Below are 16,800 nucleotides of genomic sequence, written 5' to 3' on the forward strand. Positions count from 1 at the left end.
GGACATGGTGCTGTTTGCTTAATTGAGCAGTTTGCATGCATTTTGTGTGCAGGAGGACTGACTCCACCTACTGAGCCACAGTTGCCCCACAAGTATCACCTATGATTAAGCACATAGCCACCTGTAATTTTTTGGGGTGGTCACTGTGTTGACCACTCAGATTTCCAGGTGGCCGATCCCCCTGGGCCTGGTTACACACAGGTACAGTGCCTATGAAAATTATAAACCCTTTTGGATGGTTTACCCATTCATTGTTTTTATAAATCAGTCATGGTCAATATAATTTGGCTTTTTTTGACAAAAAATCCCTAAAAACCCTTCAATGTCAAAGTGAAAACAGATTTTTACAAAGTCGTGTCAATTAAATAAAAATATGTAATGTAACATTAGTGACTACATAAATATTCACCCCCTTCAAGTCAGTATTAAGTAGATGCACCTTTGGCTACAATCACAGCACTGAGTCAGTGTGGATGGGTCTCAATCAGGCTTGCACACCTGGACTCTGCAATTTTACTCCATTCTTCTTTGCAAAACTGCTCAAGATCTGTCAGGTTGAACAGTGATCAAGTGTGGACAGCCCGTTTCAAGTCCAGCCACAAATTCTCTATTGGATTGAGGTCTGGGCTTTGACTTAGCCCCTCCAGAACATTAACTTTGTTGTCTTTAATCTATTTTTGTGTAGCTTTCGCTGTATACTTTGGGTAATTGTTGTGCTGGAAAATAAGTCTTCTTCCAAGCCATAGTTCTCTTGCAGACTGAATAAGATTGTCCCCTAAGGTTTTCCTATATTTTGCCCCGTTCATTTGAACCTATACCTTTACAAGCCTATAAGGGCCGGCTGCTGAGAAGCATCCCCACAGCATGATGCTGCCACCACCATGCTTCACAGTGGGGATGGTATTTGTGCTGATGGGCAGTGTTTGGTGTCTGCCAAATGCAGCGTCTTGTCTTGTTGAAAACTACAACAAATGACTGCACACTGTTATTCAGCAAAACAGAGACACAATTAACTATTAACATCAGTGGGGCTAATCATTTTGACTGTGGAAGTTCTGATTTATTTATTTATTTTGTGAATTAATTTTGTTTTTCTCATAAAGTAAAATAATGTAAGCATCCAAAATAAAACTAGGATTTTTGGAAAGGCTGTGTTAAAATTCCTTGCTCTGTTTAATAGCACTTACTCAAAAAGGTACAAAAAAGCTACTCTTTCACAGTAACACAAGTAAATGTAATAACTTTTCACCCCTGCATTCGCAATTTTAAATGATCGTTCATATTAAAAAAAAACAAAAAACAAAAAACAGACTTAAACTTTATCAGAAAAAAAAAACTAAATTGTAGTGTACTTTAGGAGTTTAAAACTTCAAACACCTCTTTTTTTTTGTTTTGATTTATTGTTTTATGCCAACACTTCGATCCCCGGATTTTTTCTGTCGACCTGTCGCCTCAGGTTTATTTTGAGTTTCTTGGTGGGCGGGGTTCTGACGCCGACCAATCAGAATCGTCTCCACTGAAGAACTTCCTGCTCTGAACGGAGGAGCCTGTGAGCTCTTTTTTTGTCAGCTGGTCTCGCGACTCCAAATACGTCAAATAGTTCCCAAGACAAGTTAACTTCGGTCGTTTATTAACCCACGAAGAGCTTTAAAAATGAGCGTCCCGAGGACAAGGACTCCGCGGCTCAAAGTTAGGAAACTTTAACAAAGAGTCCGCTTGTTTCGGCTCTCTGTGTGGAAAAGCCTCATGAAAGGGAGAGTTTTTATTGTCCTAGCTTGGTGGCTAACGTTAGCTATTTGTCTGGTGAGTTACAGACATGGCAACTAGAGGGGAGATGGCTCTTCGGCAGAAGTACCGTCGCCCTCCGCCGTGCATAAAGCAGGAGCAGGATGACGACTCGGACGTGGAGGAGACTCACCTAGGTTTTCGGAGGTCAGACGGGTTGGAGTCTCAGATCATCCACAGCGGACACTTCATGGTGTCTTCGCCCCACAGCGAGCACCCTCCGAAGAAAGGCTACGACTTCGACACTGTCAACAAACAGACCTGTCAGACCTACCACTTTGGCAAGGCGAGCACGTCACATCTCTCCATAGACGCCTCTCTCACAAAACTGTTCGAGTGCATGACTCTGGCGTACAGGTGAGTGATATAACACACCTGAATGTCCTGTATTCCCGTGGTTACGTTCTTAGGCGCTTCTGCGCTGTTGCTTCCTCCAAATCAACTTAACTTTATTAAAAACACCATAACCAGCATCATAACCTCGTTTAATATTCAGTAAGTTCACAGATATAAGAGGAATTTAATTTGGTGTTACCTAGCATAATAGTACAAGCAAATGGTATACAAAGAAACAGGAGCACTCCTACTGTCAAGGAAGAAGATAGTGTCGTTATAAAACCATAAAATACAAGATATGTTGGATAAGGGCAGCACAATTTTTTATTGGTGCACAAATGTCCAACGTTATAGCAGAAGTCTGGAAGAAATGTATCTTATTTTTGGTTTATGTTAATCAAAAGAATAATTGTCAAGCACATTACTCAGTTAATAGCTTGTTTACAGTAAGAATCACTACCATGCTTATTAACCACAAGATTATCTATTTGACATGTATCATCCAAATAGGGAATATTATTTTATGAATTTTATTTAATTCGTTACCAGTTCCATCTACATTTCCCAATATTGCCAGTGTATTTTTCCCTATTTAGACAGTTTTTATTCTCTGATTTGGTGGATATTACTGTAGTGTTTACCACTTATATGTAAGAATACTTTAGTGGGCCACTCAAGTATACTTGCAGACACCCAAGTATATTGCAGAGCATTATAACTTAAAAAAATGATATTTTCATAAAATCACTTTGTTCACATGTAAGAAAGATTTAATATGTCTCTTCTGTAAATGCACCAATTGGGGTGTAATGTTTTATGTTAAAAATGACACTTCATATGCTGTTTCAACTTTTTTTATGTTTTCTGGCTGCTAATGTTATCCTGTAGTCCTGCAATCAAGGGCGAAGGTTATAGTAGAATATCTCATCAACAATAAGCCTTCATACATGCAGCTATGATTACAGAATAGGAAGTGAAACATTTTAAAAGGCAAGTGATGTTAATTTTACAAGGTTTTGCCGATGAATACTGCGAAAAGTGAACAAAAACAGGACAGAGACAGAAACAAACTAAAAAATATTTAACATACAAAATGAAGCCGGATGGGATGGTTATCTCTTCTGCCCCTACTCGGGGCATTTCTACTTAGATTCTATTATTTTCAAACCCATGGTATTTTTAAGTAAAGAAAATTTCTAGGACATCAATATATGGAAATGTGGACAGTTTACCATTTTGTAACATTTATACTATAGGTAATTTATTGTCTTTGAGTTGTACAAATTGCAGCTAAACTCATGCAAATGTTATATTCTCATACTGTGGTAACCCTATGTAAGCTCTTGTTAGAAAAAAAATCAGATATATTATGTACAACCATTCAGCTTCCATTCAGAAATGGAAGTGAAAAAGTAGATAGCTGTCAAACATTGTTAATCCAACAGTCAGTGAATGAGATAAAAACTGATATTGTGAAATATCTGAAATATGTGTGATGAAAGTTTTGTAGTGTTGCTGAATTGTGCAAGGTATTTGTAAGTTCAAAATGCATAAAATTCAAATTTTTGTTTTAGAAGAAGAAAGTCCAACAATATTGATGCCAGTTTTGATACCATAGCAGCTGAACAATAAGACGAGAGCAGTCAATTGCCTTCCCTTGCAAGAAAAATCCTACACATTGTTTAAACTGCACAAATATGACAGCAAAGTCTTGGTACTGGGATGATGTCAATAGTCAAAACCTTTTTTGATAAGACTTAAATTACCAACATTTTACTGCTTAAAAACACAATATTCTGAAAACTTGAGATCTTATTTTTAAAACTTCACAATGTATACCAGGGTTGCCAAGATCCCTTATTTTTCACTTTGATGTAATACTAGTAAAAATGTTTCATCATTGATACCTGCTTTGGCACAAGGGCACAGAAAATACATGTCCTAGACACGGAACAGTGGGCAATATTGTTTTCAGTCAGCAAAAACAGCAAAAAAAACCCCTCCTGCACACTGATTACATTTTTTAAGTTAAGATAAGATTTTCCTTTATTAGTCCCACAATGGGGAAAATCCAAATTTACAGCAGCAAGAGTGCTTTACAGTCTTTTTCTGAAGTAGCTTTGCCAGTTTTATGTCTTGAGACAGTCATACTGATAAGACAGCGTGGTATTAAAGACAGGTGTACACTGTGCGATTTTCCTGTGATTTAGCCATGAATTTAGAGTTGCATAGCTCACTTTGAAGTCGGGCTGACTTTCAGTTGTATGGGGCGACGTTTGTTGTGCTGTGCACAGGGGGGTACAGCGGCCGACCACAGCCAAACTACGACCCAACGACCTGCTTCCGACTGGTCGGATTAATTTCTGGCGTGTTTGATATTTTGGTCGCACAACTCCAGACGCTCCCACAGTGAGAGCAGAAACACCAGCAGATCAAACAACTTTGGGGGACTGTTTTCCTTTGTAAGCTGTCAGACAATGTTTTAAATTACCATGACAACAGCTGGAATGACTTTCTGATGCCCCCACAGCTATGCTATGATAAAGGAAATAAACAAGCAGGAAATATTCCTACCCACGGACCTGCAGCTGACACGGATAGTGATGCTGTTTGTGTGGATGGGATAGAGAAAGGTAGCAGGAGAGAGAGAGAGTGAGAGAGAGAATACACTTAACTTTCAGTGTAAGAGTTTTTAAAAAAGAAAATGCGTATTTCTTTCACAGTCCGTCCTAATCCATCAGGTCGTGCACGACTGTCGGATCATACAGTGTGAGCACACAACTTGTGCTCGATGGTCGTGCATTGTAAGCGATTCAGTAGCACACTATGAGATGACACTCTGCCATGGCTGTCGGATGGTCGGCTTGAAATCGCACAGTGTATGCCCGGCTTAAGTGTCCCTGCAGTCATTCACACTGCATTTTGGCATTACAGAACAGCAAGAGAGTACAACAAAGCTCAAGCTCCAAATACACATAACACTAAAAAAGCACTGTGAATTGGGTTGAGGTTGTATATGATGAAAAAGTTTCCATGTCCAAACAATGTCGATACCTACATTAATTCTCGTTTGGATACCACAGCAATCAAAATATTCCCAAAAGTCCTGGGCACCAAATATTGGGCAATTTTATTATGTAAATTTCAAGACAATTCCTGCATGCTGTCTAAGGCTGGCCACACTCTACACTATTAAAAGTGCAGTTTTTGGCCAGATATGCCCCCTCCCCCCATGATCGTGAGGGTTGGTCCCAAATGGAGGCTTGTTACAAATAGTTATTTGTCTGAATGATCCTCAAGTGTGTGTGTGGTGTCAACATGATTATGTTACTGCTCCAAATTGCATCGAAGCCTCCCAGACCTTGAATTGTAAACATCAAGCATGTTTGATATTTACAAAAATTTTTGATATTTACGATTCTAGGTCATAATGCTTCCAACAGAATACCCACAACAACTAAACAGTGCAAGCAGAACCAGCAGAACCGGGTGGTTGTTATGTGCTTTCACGCCCCACATAGTTAAACACAATTGTACATTCATTCCAGACACGATGTCATCCATATTAATGCCCTTGTTTTATTATTTGTGCTGTAACTCTAATGCGTGCCAGGACCAGCAGCCAGCCGAGGATATAGATAGTCATCCATGTTTATTTTCACGCTAAAGTCCCATTTGATCTCACAAGATTTGTGAAATCTCATATGCAGGGATTATTCGATGTGAGGTTGTTGACGGGTCAGCACGTTTCTGGTCTCTAGTAATTTGATAGTCTGACTGAGTCATAGTTTGTGTGCTCAGAGGATTATTAGATGGAAAGTCTTTTGAAATGGTCCTTATGGCGCGCCGGTAGTCGAGTGGTTAAGGCGCATGCCATATACGCAGGCAACCCGGGTTCGAATCCGGCCCGTGGCACTATTTCCTGCATGTCTCTCCCCTGTTTCCGACTCTATCCACTGTCCTATCAAATAAAGGCAAAAAGGCCAAAAATAAATCTTAAAAAAAAAAAAAGAAATGGTCCTTATGTCTGTGGTGTCCCATGTTTTTTGGAGGGTCTAAGATTTGAAATCATCTATTGTGTGGCCAGCCTAAATTACACAAATACACCGGCAACATCTGATCACCAAAATGTTGTAAATGTATTTTTGAGATTTGGGCAGTGTGAGGTTGTTGGCAGTCAAGTTTTGATGTGTCCGCTCCTCTCCAAAGAATATATTTTTTTATTTGACAGATTTCTTGTCTTTAATCTTAATTTTCTTAGTTTCCATCCTATTAATCATTTAAATAATGGGAATGCTAAAGAGACCAAAGAGACAACCTTATTTTAGTGATGTCCCAGACCTTCAGTCTAGTTAGAACTAAAAAGTTCCATTGTTGGGTAACATATAGAGTCTGAGGGTAAAAGTGTCTCAAACAGCAGAATTAAAACCATAATGGATGGAAACAAAGAGGGAAACAATAGAGTTGTGCAAGACAAATGAAGGAAAATGCTAAATTAACAAAAAAAAACCACATCAGTAATCTCTGGCATGGGACTCCCTGGTCTGAAATTGCAGTCACGAGTATCCTCTTCATGGAACTTCCTGCTTGACCACCCATGATTTGTCAGCTAAGTGCAATGGTCACAGAAGTACTCCAAACTTGGCTAAAGTAAAGTATCAATTCAAAGTCCTGGGTTCAAAATTCTCCTTTTAATATTCCCTTTTACCATCTATTAATTATAAATGACCAGAAGAAAGCATGATCCCACATACTGACATGATTATTACTGTTATTTTAGAGCTCACTGTCAGATTTTTATTACCATTGCTTAATGCATTGGTGAAATACAATGGCAGAGCTGTGGGGATGTGTATGATGGTTAATGGTGTATAAGAAAGACCCACATAACATAAGAAAGCATAAAATGCAATATGTGATAACATTGTTCAATATTTTATTCAATGATATCAGCATATCAGTATCAACAAATATTTGCTCAGAAAGTTGGCTTCCAAAGTGGGCCAGAAGGGCGTGGTGTCATGATGGGGAGGCACATCTCGACACGGCCAAACAAAACCAGCTGATGACTTTAACACTGCAGAAGATTAAGGTATATCTAAGGTGCATTAATGTCATCTTAGATATGGCAGTTCAAGTCCAAGACTTTGTATGCATTTTGGACAGGAATGGAAAAGGAGTACTCACTGCTAGGCACAAGAGCCCTGGCCAGACTCCTCCCTTTTGCTACATCCTACCTGTGTGAGATTTTCTGCTGTTGCCTCAATCAAGACGAAACATAACCTTGACACGCCAGATGGATTTGTTTCACACATTCATCTGGGAAAGCCTCAATAGGAAACGTTTGAGAAAAGGCAGAGGCTTTGAAAAAAACTCGCAGTATGATTGGGTGAATGTTCTGTCTGTCACATCTCTACGGGCCAATCAGAGCAACTAAACATGTGACGTAGCCGCTATCAAGCTGTGCGTGTGCAGCTACTGAGGAATAACGTGAAACATGCCGACTATAGACATGTAAGTACTCGACTTTTGTCGTTTTTGAAGAGAAAACAACTCACTGTTGTTCTTTGTTCTTCTTTTAACGAAGAAATGTTGTCAAGTTCTGATGCTTCAGCAGCATCAACGCTAATCTCTTCCTCCATAACTGCACCAGCTCTTGTTTACATCACGACTCTGTTGCGCCTGAAAGTACTGCCCCTCGTCGCTGATTGGTCCTGTCACTTTCTAACCGGGCCCAAATGGTTCAGGTGGGGGCTTTGCAAGATGGATTTGCCAGTGAAAAACAAGGAAACAGGTGTATCCATCTGCTTTGCAAGGTTAGACAAAACACAGATCAAGTTTAAATATTAACAGATGTTTCCTTATTTTTTGTAATTTTCAGGGCATTGGCCATCTTCAGAGAGTCTGATATTTACTCCATTTTGCAAAAATTATATTGTTCTAAACTTAAACAATGCACAATGACTTTTAGTTACATGAGGCATTTTTATAGCAACATTCAAAGTAATGTGTCAAAATGTTTTTCCTCCCCCTCTGATAGGCAATGGATTAGTAAAAAATCTGAACAGAAAAAGGAGAAACTTGACAACAGGAGAAGATGCACATTATTTTCATTTAAAAATGTGTGATTTTACTTTCCACTGCAGGTTAAATCTTGAGACAGTTGATGCATTATGTTTCTGAGGATCCAGCCATATAAACTCAGATCACTCTTGTTGCAACTGAAAGAAAGATCTTCATTCTAACATGAGGTGGAACAATTTAAACGGACGCCTGGGAACAGACAATGATCTTTCTGTGGTTTTGTGCCACAACAAACTTCCAGTAAAGCATTAATAGGCTTTGTCAAAGGTGCAATTGCAAGAAAGCCAGACTGCTCAGACATTATTCCTTTATCATGGTAGAAGCATTTTTCCTTTGGCTTGATTATGCCACACTTTCAGAGGTGCAGCTCCAGACTTGTTCACTCGTTTTTGGACACAGTCATATTGACATACACTTTTTGACTGAGCTGCTGAGGGAAGCAAAGCAGAGCACACAGGATAGATTTGATTTGGGTTTTTCTTTTCTTTTTTTTTTTTAAAAAGATGGAAAATTGCAGGCAGTTCCAAGCTCTTTTTACCCTCCAAGATCTCTGTGACTAAATGCTATGAATTCAATGACAGAGCGCTGTGATTTTTATAAGTACAGGCCAAAAGGGCCAACATACTCTTGTTTAAATGTATTCCTTCTTAATGAAACATTTGTAAGTGAAATGAAAATAGCTTGTATTATGTTACCCATGATTCTCTAGTTGCAGCTATTGTGTTACTGTAGTGCTGGTGCTCAGCCAGCTGCTCGGAGGATTCCCCCCGACTTTACAAGCGGCACTAACGTGGCTTCTTTTAGACAACTATTTATAGAGCAGGAAAGCACCACAACCACTCTCTGTTCTGCTGTTGTCATTCATCTGAGAAGGAGAGCTGGTGTCGATTTATTTATACTGCTGCCTCTGTGAACTTTCCCCTTGTAATTCTGCCCCTCTGTACTGCATAAAGCTAAACTCCCTACCCACTTACCTACTTCATAAAAGAAGGGTTTTTAGCTCCTAATGTGGGACTCTTACAGCAAGTGAGCACAAATTGACAGCAGGAAAGGACTGAAAAGGAAGGACAGACTGTAAAAACAGGACATGGAGAGTGGAAAAAGGGAACTTTGTGCTAACAAAAAGAATGGATGATTATTGTCACTCAGACGAGTACAGTCATGTGTAATTCTCTTGCTTAAAGGCTCCTATCAGTGAGGGTAAATTCTTTGTACATGTAAAAAAAAAAAAAATTAATCAGAATAAAATAAGTTTTTACATTTTTCACTATATTTTCAAACAAGCTCTAGAGTTACGTGATATCATTTTATAGTTTATGTTGATTTTGATTAAAAAAAATGGTACCAAGTCTAATGCTCAGTAAAAGTTTAAAGTAAGAACCACAAATATTCCTACCTTTAAACCACAATGTAATCACCATCACTCCGAATGAACACACAGAATACTGTATTTATTTAATGTTCACAGATTTTTTTTTTTTATTTCTACAGAGTGTGAGCGTCTGTTACATGTTAAAATAGTGGTTCCCAATCTTTTTTTCCTCAGTGACCCCCCCCCCCCCACGAGTGATGTCAGTTAGACTTAGTTATAAATATCTTTGCTCACTTCATATTAACCCTTTCTTACCCCCAGATGTGCATAAATACATCAAATAAACTTTGTTCTGTGGCAGAAGAACTTGTAGCCTTAAACATTTAGACATGTAGAGGCTTTCTGGGTGAAAAATGAAACGCTTCAAAAGTTTTGATAGAGCATGCATTTGAGCCAACATTGTTTCTCTGCCATTTGTACCTCGAACTTGCTTCCCTGCCAGTACAACGAGCGAGTCTTCATAAAGGGGCAGTGCTACGACCACATTTCTAGTTTCTGTTTTTGACACAATCACAGTGACTGCGTCTGAGGCAGCACCAGGATCTGAATTATGTTAGAGCCTCTTATAAGCAGAAGATACCATTTTTCTTTTGCTGTTATTGTGTTCTACTGCCTTTTTTTAGAGATATTTCTCTGAAAAATTTACAACACTGGGACAACCTTAATTCACCTGCTGATTTGAATTATTTTAATTGGCACATGGTTGGAAAGCATGCTGCTCATATGGTGAAAAAGTAGTATAATATGGATGGCATAGACTAGGGATGGCAATTTGAAGCAAATATATGAATTGAAAGTTGGCAATCCCTTCAAGCACCTTGGATTCTGTGCCTCTCTGATCGTCCTCCAGATTCTGGGACCTTGATTTCCAAATGAAATACAAAATTTAGTTTGATCTGGAGCAGAATTTTAGACCACTATAAGCAACGGTCCAGTTCTTTTCTCCTTAGCCCAGGTGAGACGCTGATGACATGTGGTTCACGACACCTGTAGCCCATTTCCTGGACCTGTCTATGTGTGGTTGCTCCTTGTGAAGCTCCCCGAAGTTCTTGAATCTGCTTTGTGTTACAACCCTCTGAAGGCTGAGCTCATCCTTGTTGCATGTGCACCTTTTCTTACATCATGTTTCCTATCTAGTCAAAATACCTCCAAAACAACTATTCATAATGAACTTGCAGTATTAGTCAAAATATTAGTCAAAATGATAGCCACAATAAGATGTTGAAGCTGATGTTTCAAAATTGTTCACACCGAGTTTAATCTATCTTATATTGTGTTGGTTATGATATTTAATGATTTATTGCCTGTGTTTATTAAAAATACAGAAGATGAGGAACTTAAGAAATAGTTGCATTTTGGGCACAGGTTTGGCACAGTTGTTAGAGCAGGCATCCATAAACAGAGGTTATAGTTGTTAACATACTGGTCCTGGGAAGATTCACGGTCGGGACTGTGTGGTGCATGTCTCACCCCTCTTTCTCTCTATCTCTCTGCCCATATTTGCTGTCTCTCTTCAGCTGTCCTATCAGAATAAAAGCATAAAAGTCTAAAAAATAATCTTTAAAGAATGCATATTAAATTTCAATTGCAATATTGGAAATAAATATTGCAATTAGATTATGTTCAGTTACTTTATTATGAGCAGTCTTTACACAACTTTAGAAATGCAGCTGTGCATTAATCAAGTGTTTCTGTAGTCAAAGCATCGTGCTCAAATATTTTATTACCTCTGCGTTTATTTGACTTTTCTTATCGCACTGACCTTTATCCCTGTTTGTTTTTCTTGCTCTTGTACTGCTTGTTCTTTATTGTACAGTGTCATTATTTGTCAGGGTGACCGGCATTTATTTAAGTTCCTGTAAGTCCTTTATTTCTGGTTATGAAACAAACTGAGATTAATACTGATGCCTTTATATTAGGGATGCTACGGTTCTCTCATCTTATGATATGATGCAAACCCAAGCTAAGTTCAGGATATTTTTAAAACTATTATTCATAATTTTCAATAAAGGATGAAGTCTGTAATAAATGGGATGGACTTGAGATTCCCTGGCTTTTCTGTTCATCTGATTACTCGGTTTTTACATCTTAGGTCACACGTATTCATATAGCAACTTTAGGGCTGAGTGAGGGCTGCTCTAGTGATGTAATAATATAATCATATAATAATAACTTTATTTATATAGCACTTTTAAAAACTATAGGTTCAGCCCAAACAACAACATCACTGAGACATTATTAGAAATACAAATCCATGGAAGTCATAAAAGCTTTGATATGTTTCACATGAGAACACCTGAGCTTAGACATCCTGGGACGCCATTAAAACAAAGACATCATAAGAGCCCACGGGTACCCGGCCAACAACAGGAATGAGTAAGAAGACAACATCACATCAAAGCAAGTCTATAAAAATGAGTTTTAAGAAGTGATTTAAAAGCAGTGACTGTTTCTGTACGCCTTATTTCCTTGGGGCGGTTGTTCCAAAGTCGAGGGGCCCTGATGGAGAAGGCCCTGTCATCTTTACTTACAAGTCTCGACTTTGGAACGACCAGGGGTTAAAAGTTTTGTAACATATACTGGTGCCACACCCTTTAGTGCTTTAAAAGTAATGAGTAAAATCTTAAAATCAATTCTAAAACTAACAGGAAGCCAATGTAGAGTTGGAGTCAGGAGAGAGATTTTTGGTTAATACCAGAGAGAAGTGAGTTGCAGTAATCTAGACAGGAGAAAATGAGGGTGTGGATGACTTTTTCCATGTCTGACTGGGAGAGGATGGGTTTTAATTTGGAGATGCTGCATAAGTGAAAGAAGCATGACTGTGTGATTTTATTGATATGAGCTGCAAAGGTGACGTTATAATCAAACTGAACTCCGAGATTTCTGGCTGTTGATTTGATATTTGCTGATAATGAACCAAAGCTGTTATTGATTATGTTTGAGGAATTTTGTAAATTGAACATGATTATTTCAGATTTGCAGGTGTTTAGTTGAAGAAAGTTCTGGGCCATCCAACAGTTAATATCAAACAGGCAGTCTTTTACAGCAGCTCGGCTTCTCGGGTCCTCAGGTCTCAGGGGCAGGTATATCTGTGTGTCGTCTGCGTAGCAGTGAAAGGAGACTTTATGATTCTGGATTATTTGACCAAGGGGCAGCATATAAATAGAAAATAAAATGGGGCCTAAAACTGAACCTTGCGGTACACCACAGGTAAGGGTAGAGGTAGAGGAGGAGTGGTTACCTATGGTGACCGCAAAAGTTCGCTCTAAAAGATAAGAATAAATCCAGCTAAGTGCAGTGTCCCTGATGCCCACCCAGTTTCTAAGACGTTCTATTAAAATATTGTGATCAACGGTATCAAAAGCTGCACTGAGATCTAAAAGAATTAAAATGGCTCCCTCCCCTCTATCTGCTGCTAAAAACAAATCATTGGTCACCTTGAGGAGGGCCGTCTCAGTGCTGTGACCTGTTCTAAAACCAGACTGGAATTTCTCAAAGACGTTATTGTGAGACATAAAAGATAAAAGCTGTGTAGAAACCACCTTCTCTAAAATTTTAGATAAAAAAGGAAGTTTTGAAATTGGTTAAAAATTGTTAAAATCAGAGGGGTCAAGGTTCGGTTTCTTTAAAAGAGGTTGGACCACAGCGTGTTTAAAAACAGAGGGAACTACACCTTCTGTCAGAGAACTATTAATTATAGATAAAATACTGGGTCCAACCGTGCTAAAAACCTCTTTGAGAAATTTGGTGGGAATAACATCAAGGCTGCACGTAGTTGTTTTCATCTTGGATAAGATCTCAGATAAAAAGGACAAGGACACTGGCTCAAAACTGCCAAAATAATTTAAAACATACCTACTTGTGTTAAAAATATGGGGTGGGGGGTGATATTATCCCTAATGTCCTTGATTTTGTTGATAAACTAAAACCTTCTCACATAAATCGTTTGAAGCATCACTAAAATAGGAAGGGGAGGGGGTGGTGATTGAGTCTAAAACCTTGAATAAAACTCGGATGTTAGAGTGATGAGCTAAAATTAAGTTAGAATAGAAAGCTGCCCATGCATCTTTAACTGCCCTTTGAAAGTTCTTCATCGCTTCTTTCCAGATATCTTTTAAAAACTTGTAAACCTGTTTTTCTCCATTTCCTCTCCTGTATCAGTTGTGAAAATCAGGGCAGATGCCAATACCGATGTTTAAACTGGAATTTTGGCTGATGCTGATGTCAGTGTTTTTTTCTTTAACTGTTGTTAGTTGTTTGATTTTTGATTGTTAACTTACTCATTTAGGCCAGGGACTGGAATTAATTTATTTTTTCAAAACGGTACAATCTATACTTTATTACTTTAGAGGTGACAAGTTCAACCATAGAAATCCACAGTACAACTTTTATTTGAATGTATTTCACAATGAGTGATACTATTAAATAAAATGCTGCACAGCCTTTTAAGCCTGAGATAAATCTGGACTTACTCTTTTCAAATCAACCTCAACATGAACAAAATTGTTATAAATAACTTAGTTTAATTTTATGTCTTATTTAAAAGTACATTGATATTATTAATAAAAGGTATACTTCCCAGCCCTACCTCAAAATCTACTTCTTGGGTGCATGTTTCTGAAAAAAGATTTGCCTCTCTGTCTAATTGAAGCTCAGTCTGTTTCTCCTCTTATCTAGGATGTACAGCAGCGCTGCTGTCTGAACCAGTCTCCCGTGGCTAGGATGCCAATCAGTCGTGCATAAAGCTGTGCTCGTGCACTTTAGCATCCTCATCAAAATAGTGGTCCTTGTACCAGGGATCTAATAAGGTTGTGATGCAGGAAAGTGGTTCAGACTCATTTTTTTTCAGGATCTTTTGCTAACAGCCTATAATTAAGTATTTTCTGTCCTTATTTAACACCATAATTAGCGGCTGTATCGTGTATATAAAGTTGTTTCAGGGCTCTTACCTGGGGGATTGTGTCAGCTGTTAAAATGCAGAGAGAAGTGCGATAAAGTTTTCAAACTAACTGCTGTGCAGTTAAGCTTGCAGGGAAGTCGTAGTCAGCAGCATATTTTGGGTGAAAGTGTGTTTTTTTTCACAGAGGCTTTGCATCATGTTCACCATGCCTGTTTCACCAGATTGAGACGTCCTGCTGCAGTCTTTTTTACTTAATTTCCAACTATACCTGCACAGCTTGTGCTCGCACGTAGACAAAGGGAGAATGATAAGTATCCTAGTATTTTCAGCTAATATCCACATATGCAAACTCAGCTGATCTAAAGCTTGAGGGTGTGCACATTACGCAGCAAAAACTTTTCAGACCACTGTCTGACATTGCCTTTGTCATATTTTAGGTTTGATGCTCCACTGGTGCATTACTAGGCTGCTCGTTTATAGCAAAAATCATTATCACAGTTACTTTGATTAATAGTGAAATCACAATTACTCCTTTATTTTACAACACTTGCACTGCACTGCATGCATTATAAACCTTAAACACACTTAGCACTTGCAAAAATCAAGGAATGAGTAAATGTAAATGATTGGAAAACATAAATATGTAAAATAATGACATACAATAAAAATGAATAAACAAAAATAATTTCTTTCATGGCTAAAATATCCGAACAAACACTGAAACATTTACCGTATGACAAAACCTTTGGACAAAACAAGTATAACAGCATGCAGCACAGTAATCGTTTAATCTCGATGATCTTGTTTTCATGATCATGGGAAGCCAAAATTGTTAGAAATTGAAACTTGATTAAGTGCCCAGCATTTGGTTTAGTGAAGTTGAATTACTGCTGATCTATCACATGTTGTAGTAAAACAGAATTTCTCTCATCACCTGGTAAACTGCTTCATAACTGTTTCTTGATTTTTCAGTGGTAAGCTGGTTTCTCCCAAATGGAAGAACTTCAAAGGTCTCAAGCTGCTTTGGAGAGATAAGATCCGCCTCAACAACGCCATATGGAGAGCCTGGTACATGCAATGTAAGAGCTTCTCACCTTCTTTATCTTCTTTTGTTCATAGATTCTAGACTGTTTTTTTAATGTTGACTTTATAGTGAGCTGATTTCTACACTCCTTTAACAGGCTGCAGACTGATAATCCCAGGCGACTTAGTTGTAACTTTACAAAGCAGATGAATTTTCCAGACTCCATCCATTTCTGTTATCAGGAAAATCCATCTTGCAAAGCTCCAATGTATCATGTTTGATATTTACAGCCAGTGTATTGGCCAGTATAATTCATTGTATCTGCCTTATATATCTGCAAAATGTATCGGGTGTAGATGGTTTCTCAGGCTGCTACACACTCAAAGGAGCCCACTATGAGCCCTGACCATTTAAAGTAAAAGCCCCAAATGGAAAAAAACTACCAGAATGCATAATTCCCTGCTCCTTTCTCAGCTCTGCCTGTTTCTGACTGGATATGTGAGAAGCACGTTAGACAGAGCATTTTACTCTGATTGTGGACCTAAATTATTCAAAAAATATTAATGGTGAGTTTAACTGACTAGTACTTTTTGTGCCAACTACAGTGGATGCTAGCTTTAATCATTTGGATAATCCCTCTTATCAATATCTGGTTCAATAATCTACCATCAGAAAAACATTAGGAATCCTTTACACCACATTCCATATTATTATGCAAATGATATTTTTCTCTGATTCCCTAAATAGTCAATGCAAATGACAGTCAGTGTAATTTTCAAGTCATCAACCGTTAGAGCATAATTCAGTTTTTATTGAACAAACCTCTCAATGATATATATATTTTTTTAAATAAAAAAACTCAAAGTGCATGGTTCCTTATTATTATGCACAACAGAGTTTCAAAACATGTTATTGGTTGTGAAGAACTGAAAATGGTTATTTGTTGAATTTGCAGCATTAAGAGGTCATATTTACTGAAATCAAAAGCTATTTTGATCAAAAACATCTTAACAGGCCAAGGTCCATGTTAACATAGGAGCCCTTCTTTGATACCACCTTCACAATTCTTGTATCCATTGAACTTGTGAGTTTTTTGGAGAGTTTCTGCTTGAATTTCTTTGCAAGATGTCAGAATATCCTCCCAGAGCTGCTGTTTTGATGTTAACTGCCTCCCACCCTCATAGATCTTTAGCTTGAGGATACTCCAGAGGTTCTCAACAGGGTTGAGGTCAGGAGAGGATGGGGGTCACACCATGAGTTTCTCTCCTTTTATGCCCATAGCAGCCAATGACACAGAGG

At 38.3% G+C, this 16,800-nt stretch overlaps 1 protein-coding gene across 2 annotated transcripts in view; it reads left to right on the forward strand.

Annotated features, from left to right (window-relative positions):
- Positions 1–1,577: 1,577 nt before the first annotated feature.
- Positions 1,578–16,800, forward strand: part of LOC121509468 (MLX interacting protein) — a 41,964-nt gene continuing 26,741 nt past the window's right edge. For both annotated transcript variants that reach the window (XM_041786883.1, XM_041786884.1), the window contains exons 1-2: positions 1,578–2,142; positions 15,450–15,556. In XM_041786883.1, coding sequence (XP_041642817.1) covers positions 1,817–2,142; positions 15,450–15,556 — 433 coding nt within the window. In that variant the 5' untranslated portion in view covers positions 1,578–1,816. The remainder of the gene's footprint in view (positions 2,143–15,449; positions 15,557–16,800) is intronic.

The sequence above is a fragment of the Cheilinus undulatus genome, linkage group 5 (assembly GCF_018320785.1).
Source record: "Cheilinus undulatus linkage group 5, ASM1832078v1, whole genome shotgun sequence".
Lineage (NCBI taxonomy): Eukaryota > Metazoa > Chordata > Actinopteri > Labriformes > Labridae > Cheilinus > Cheilinus undulatus.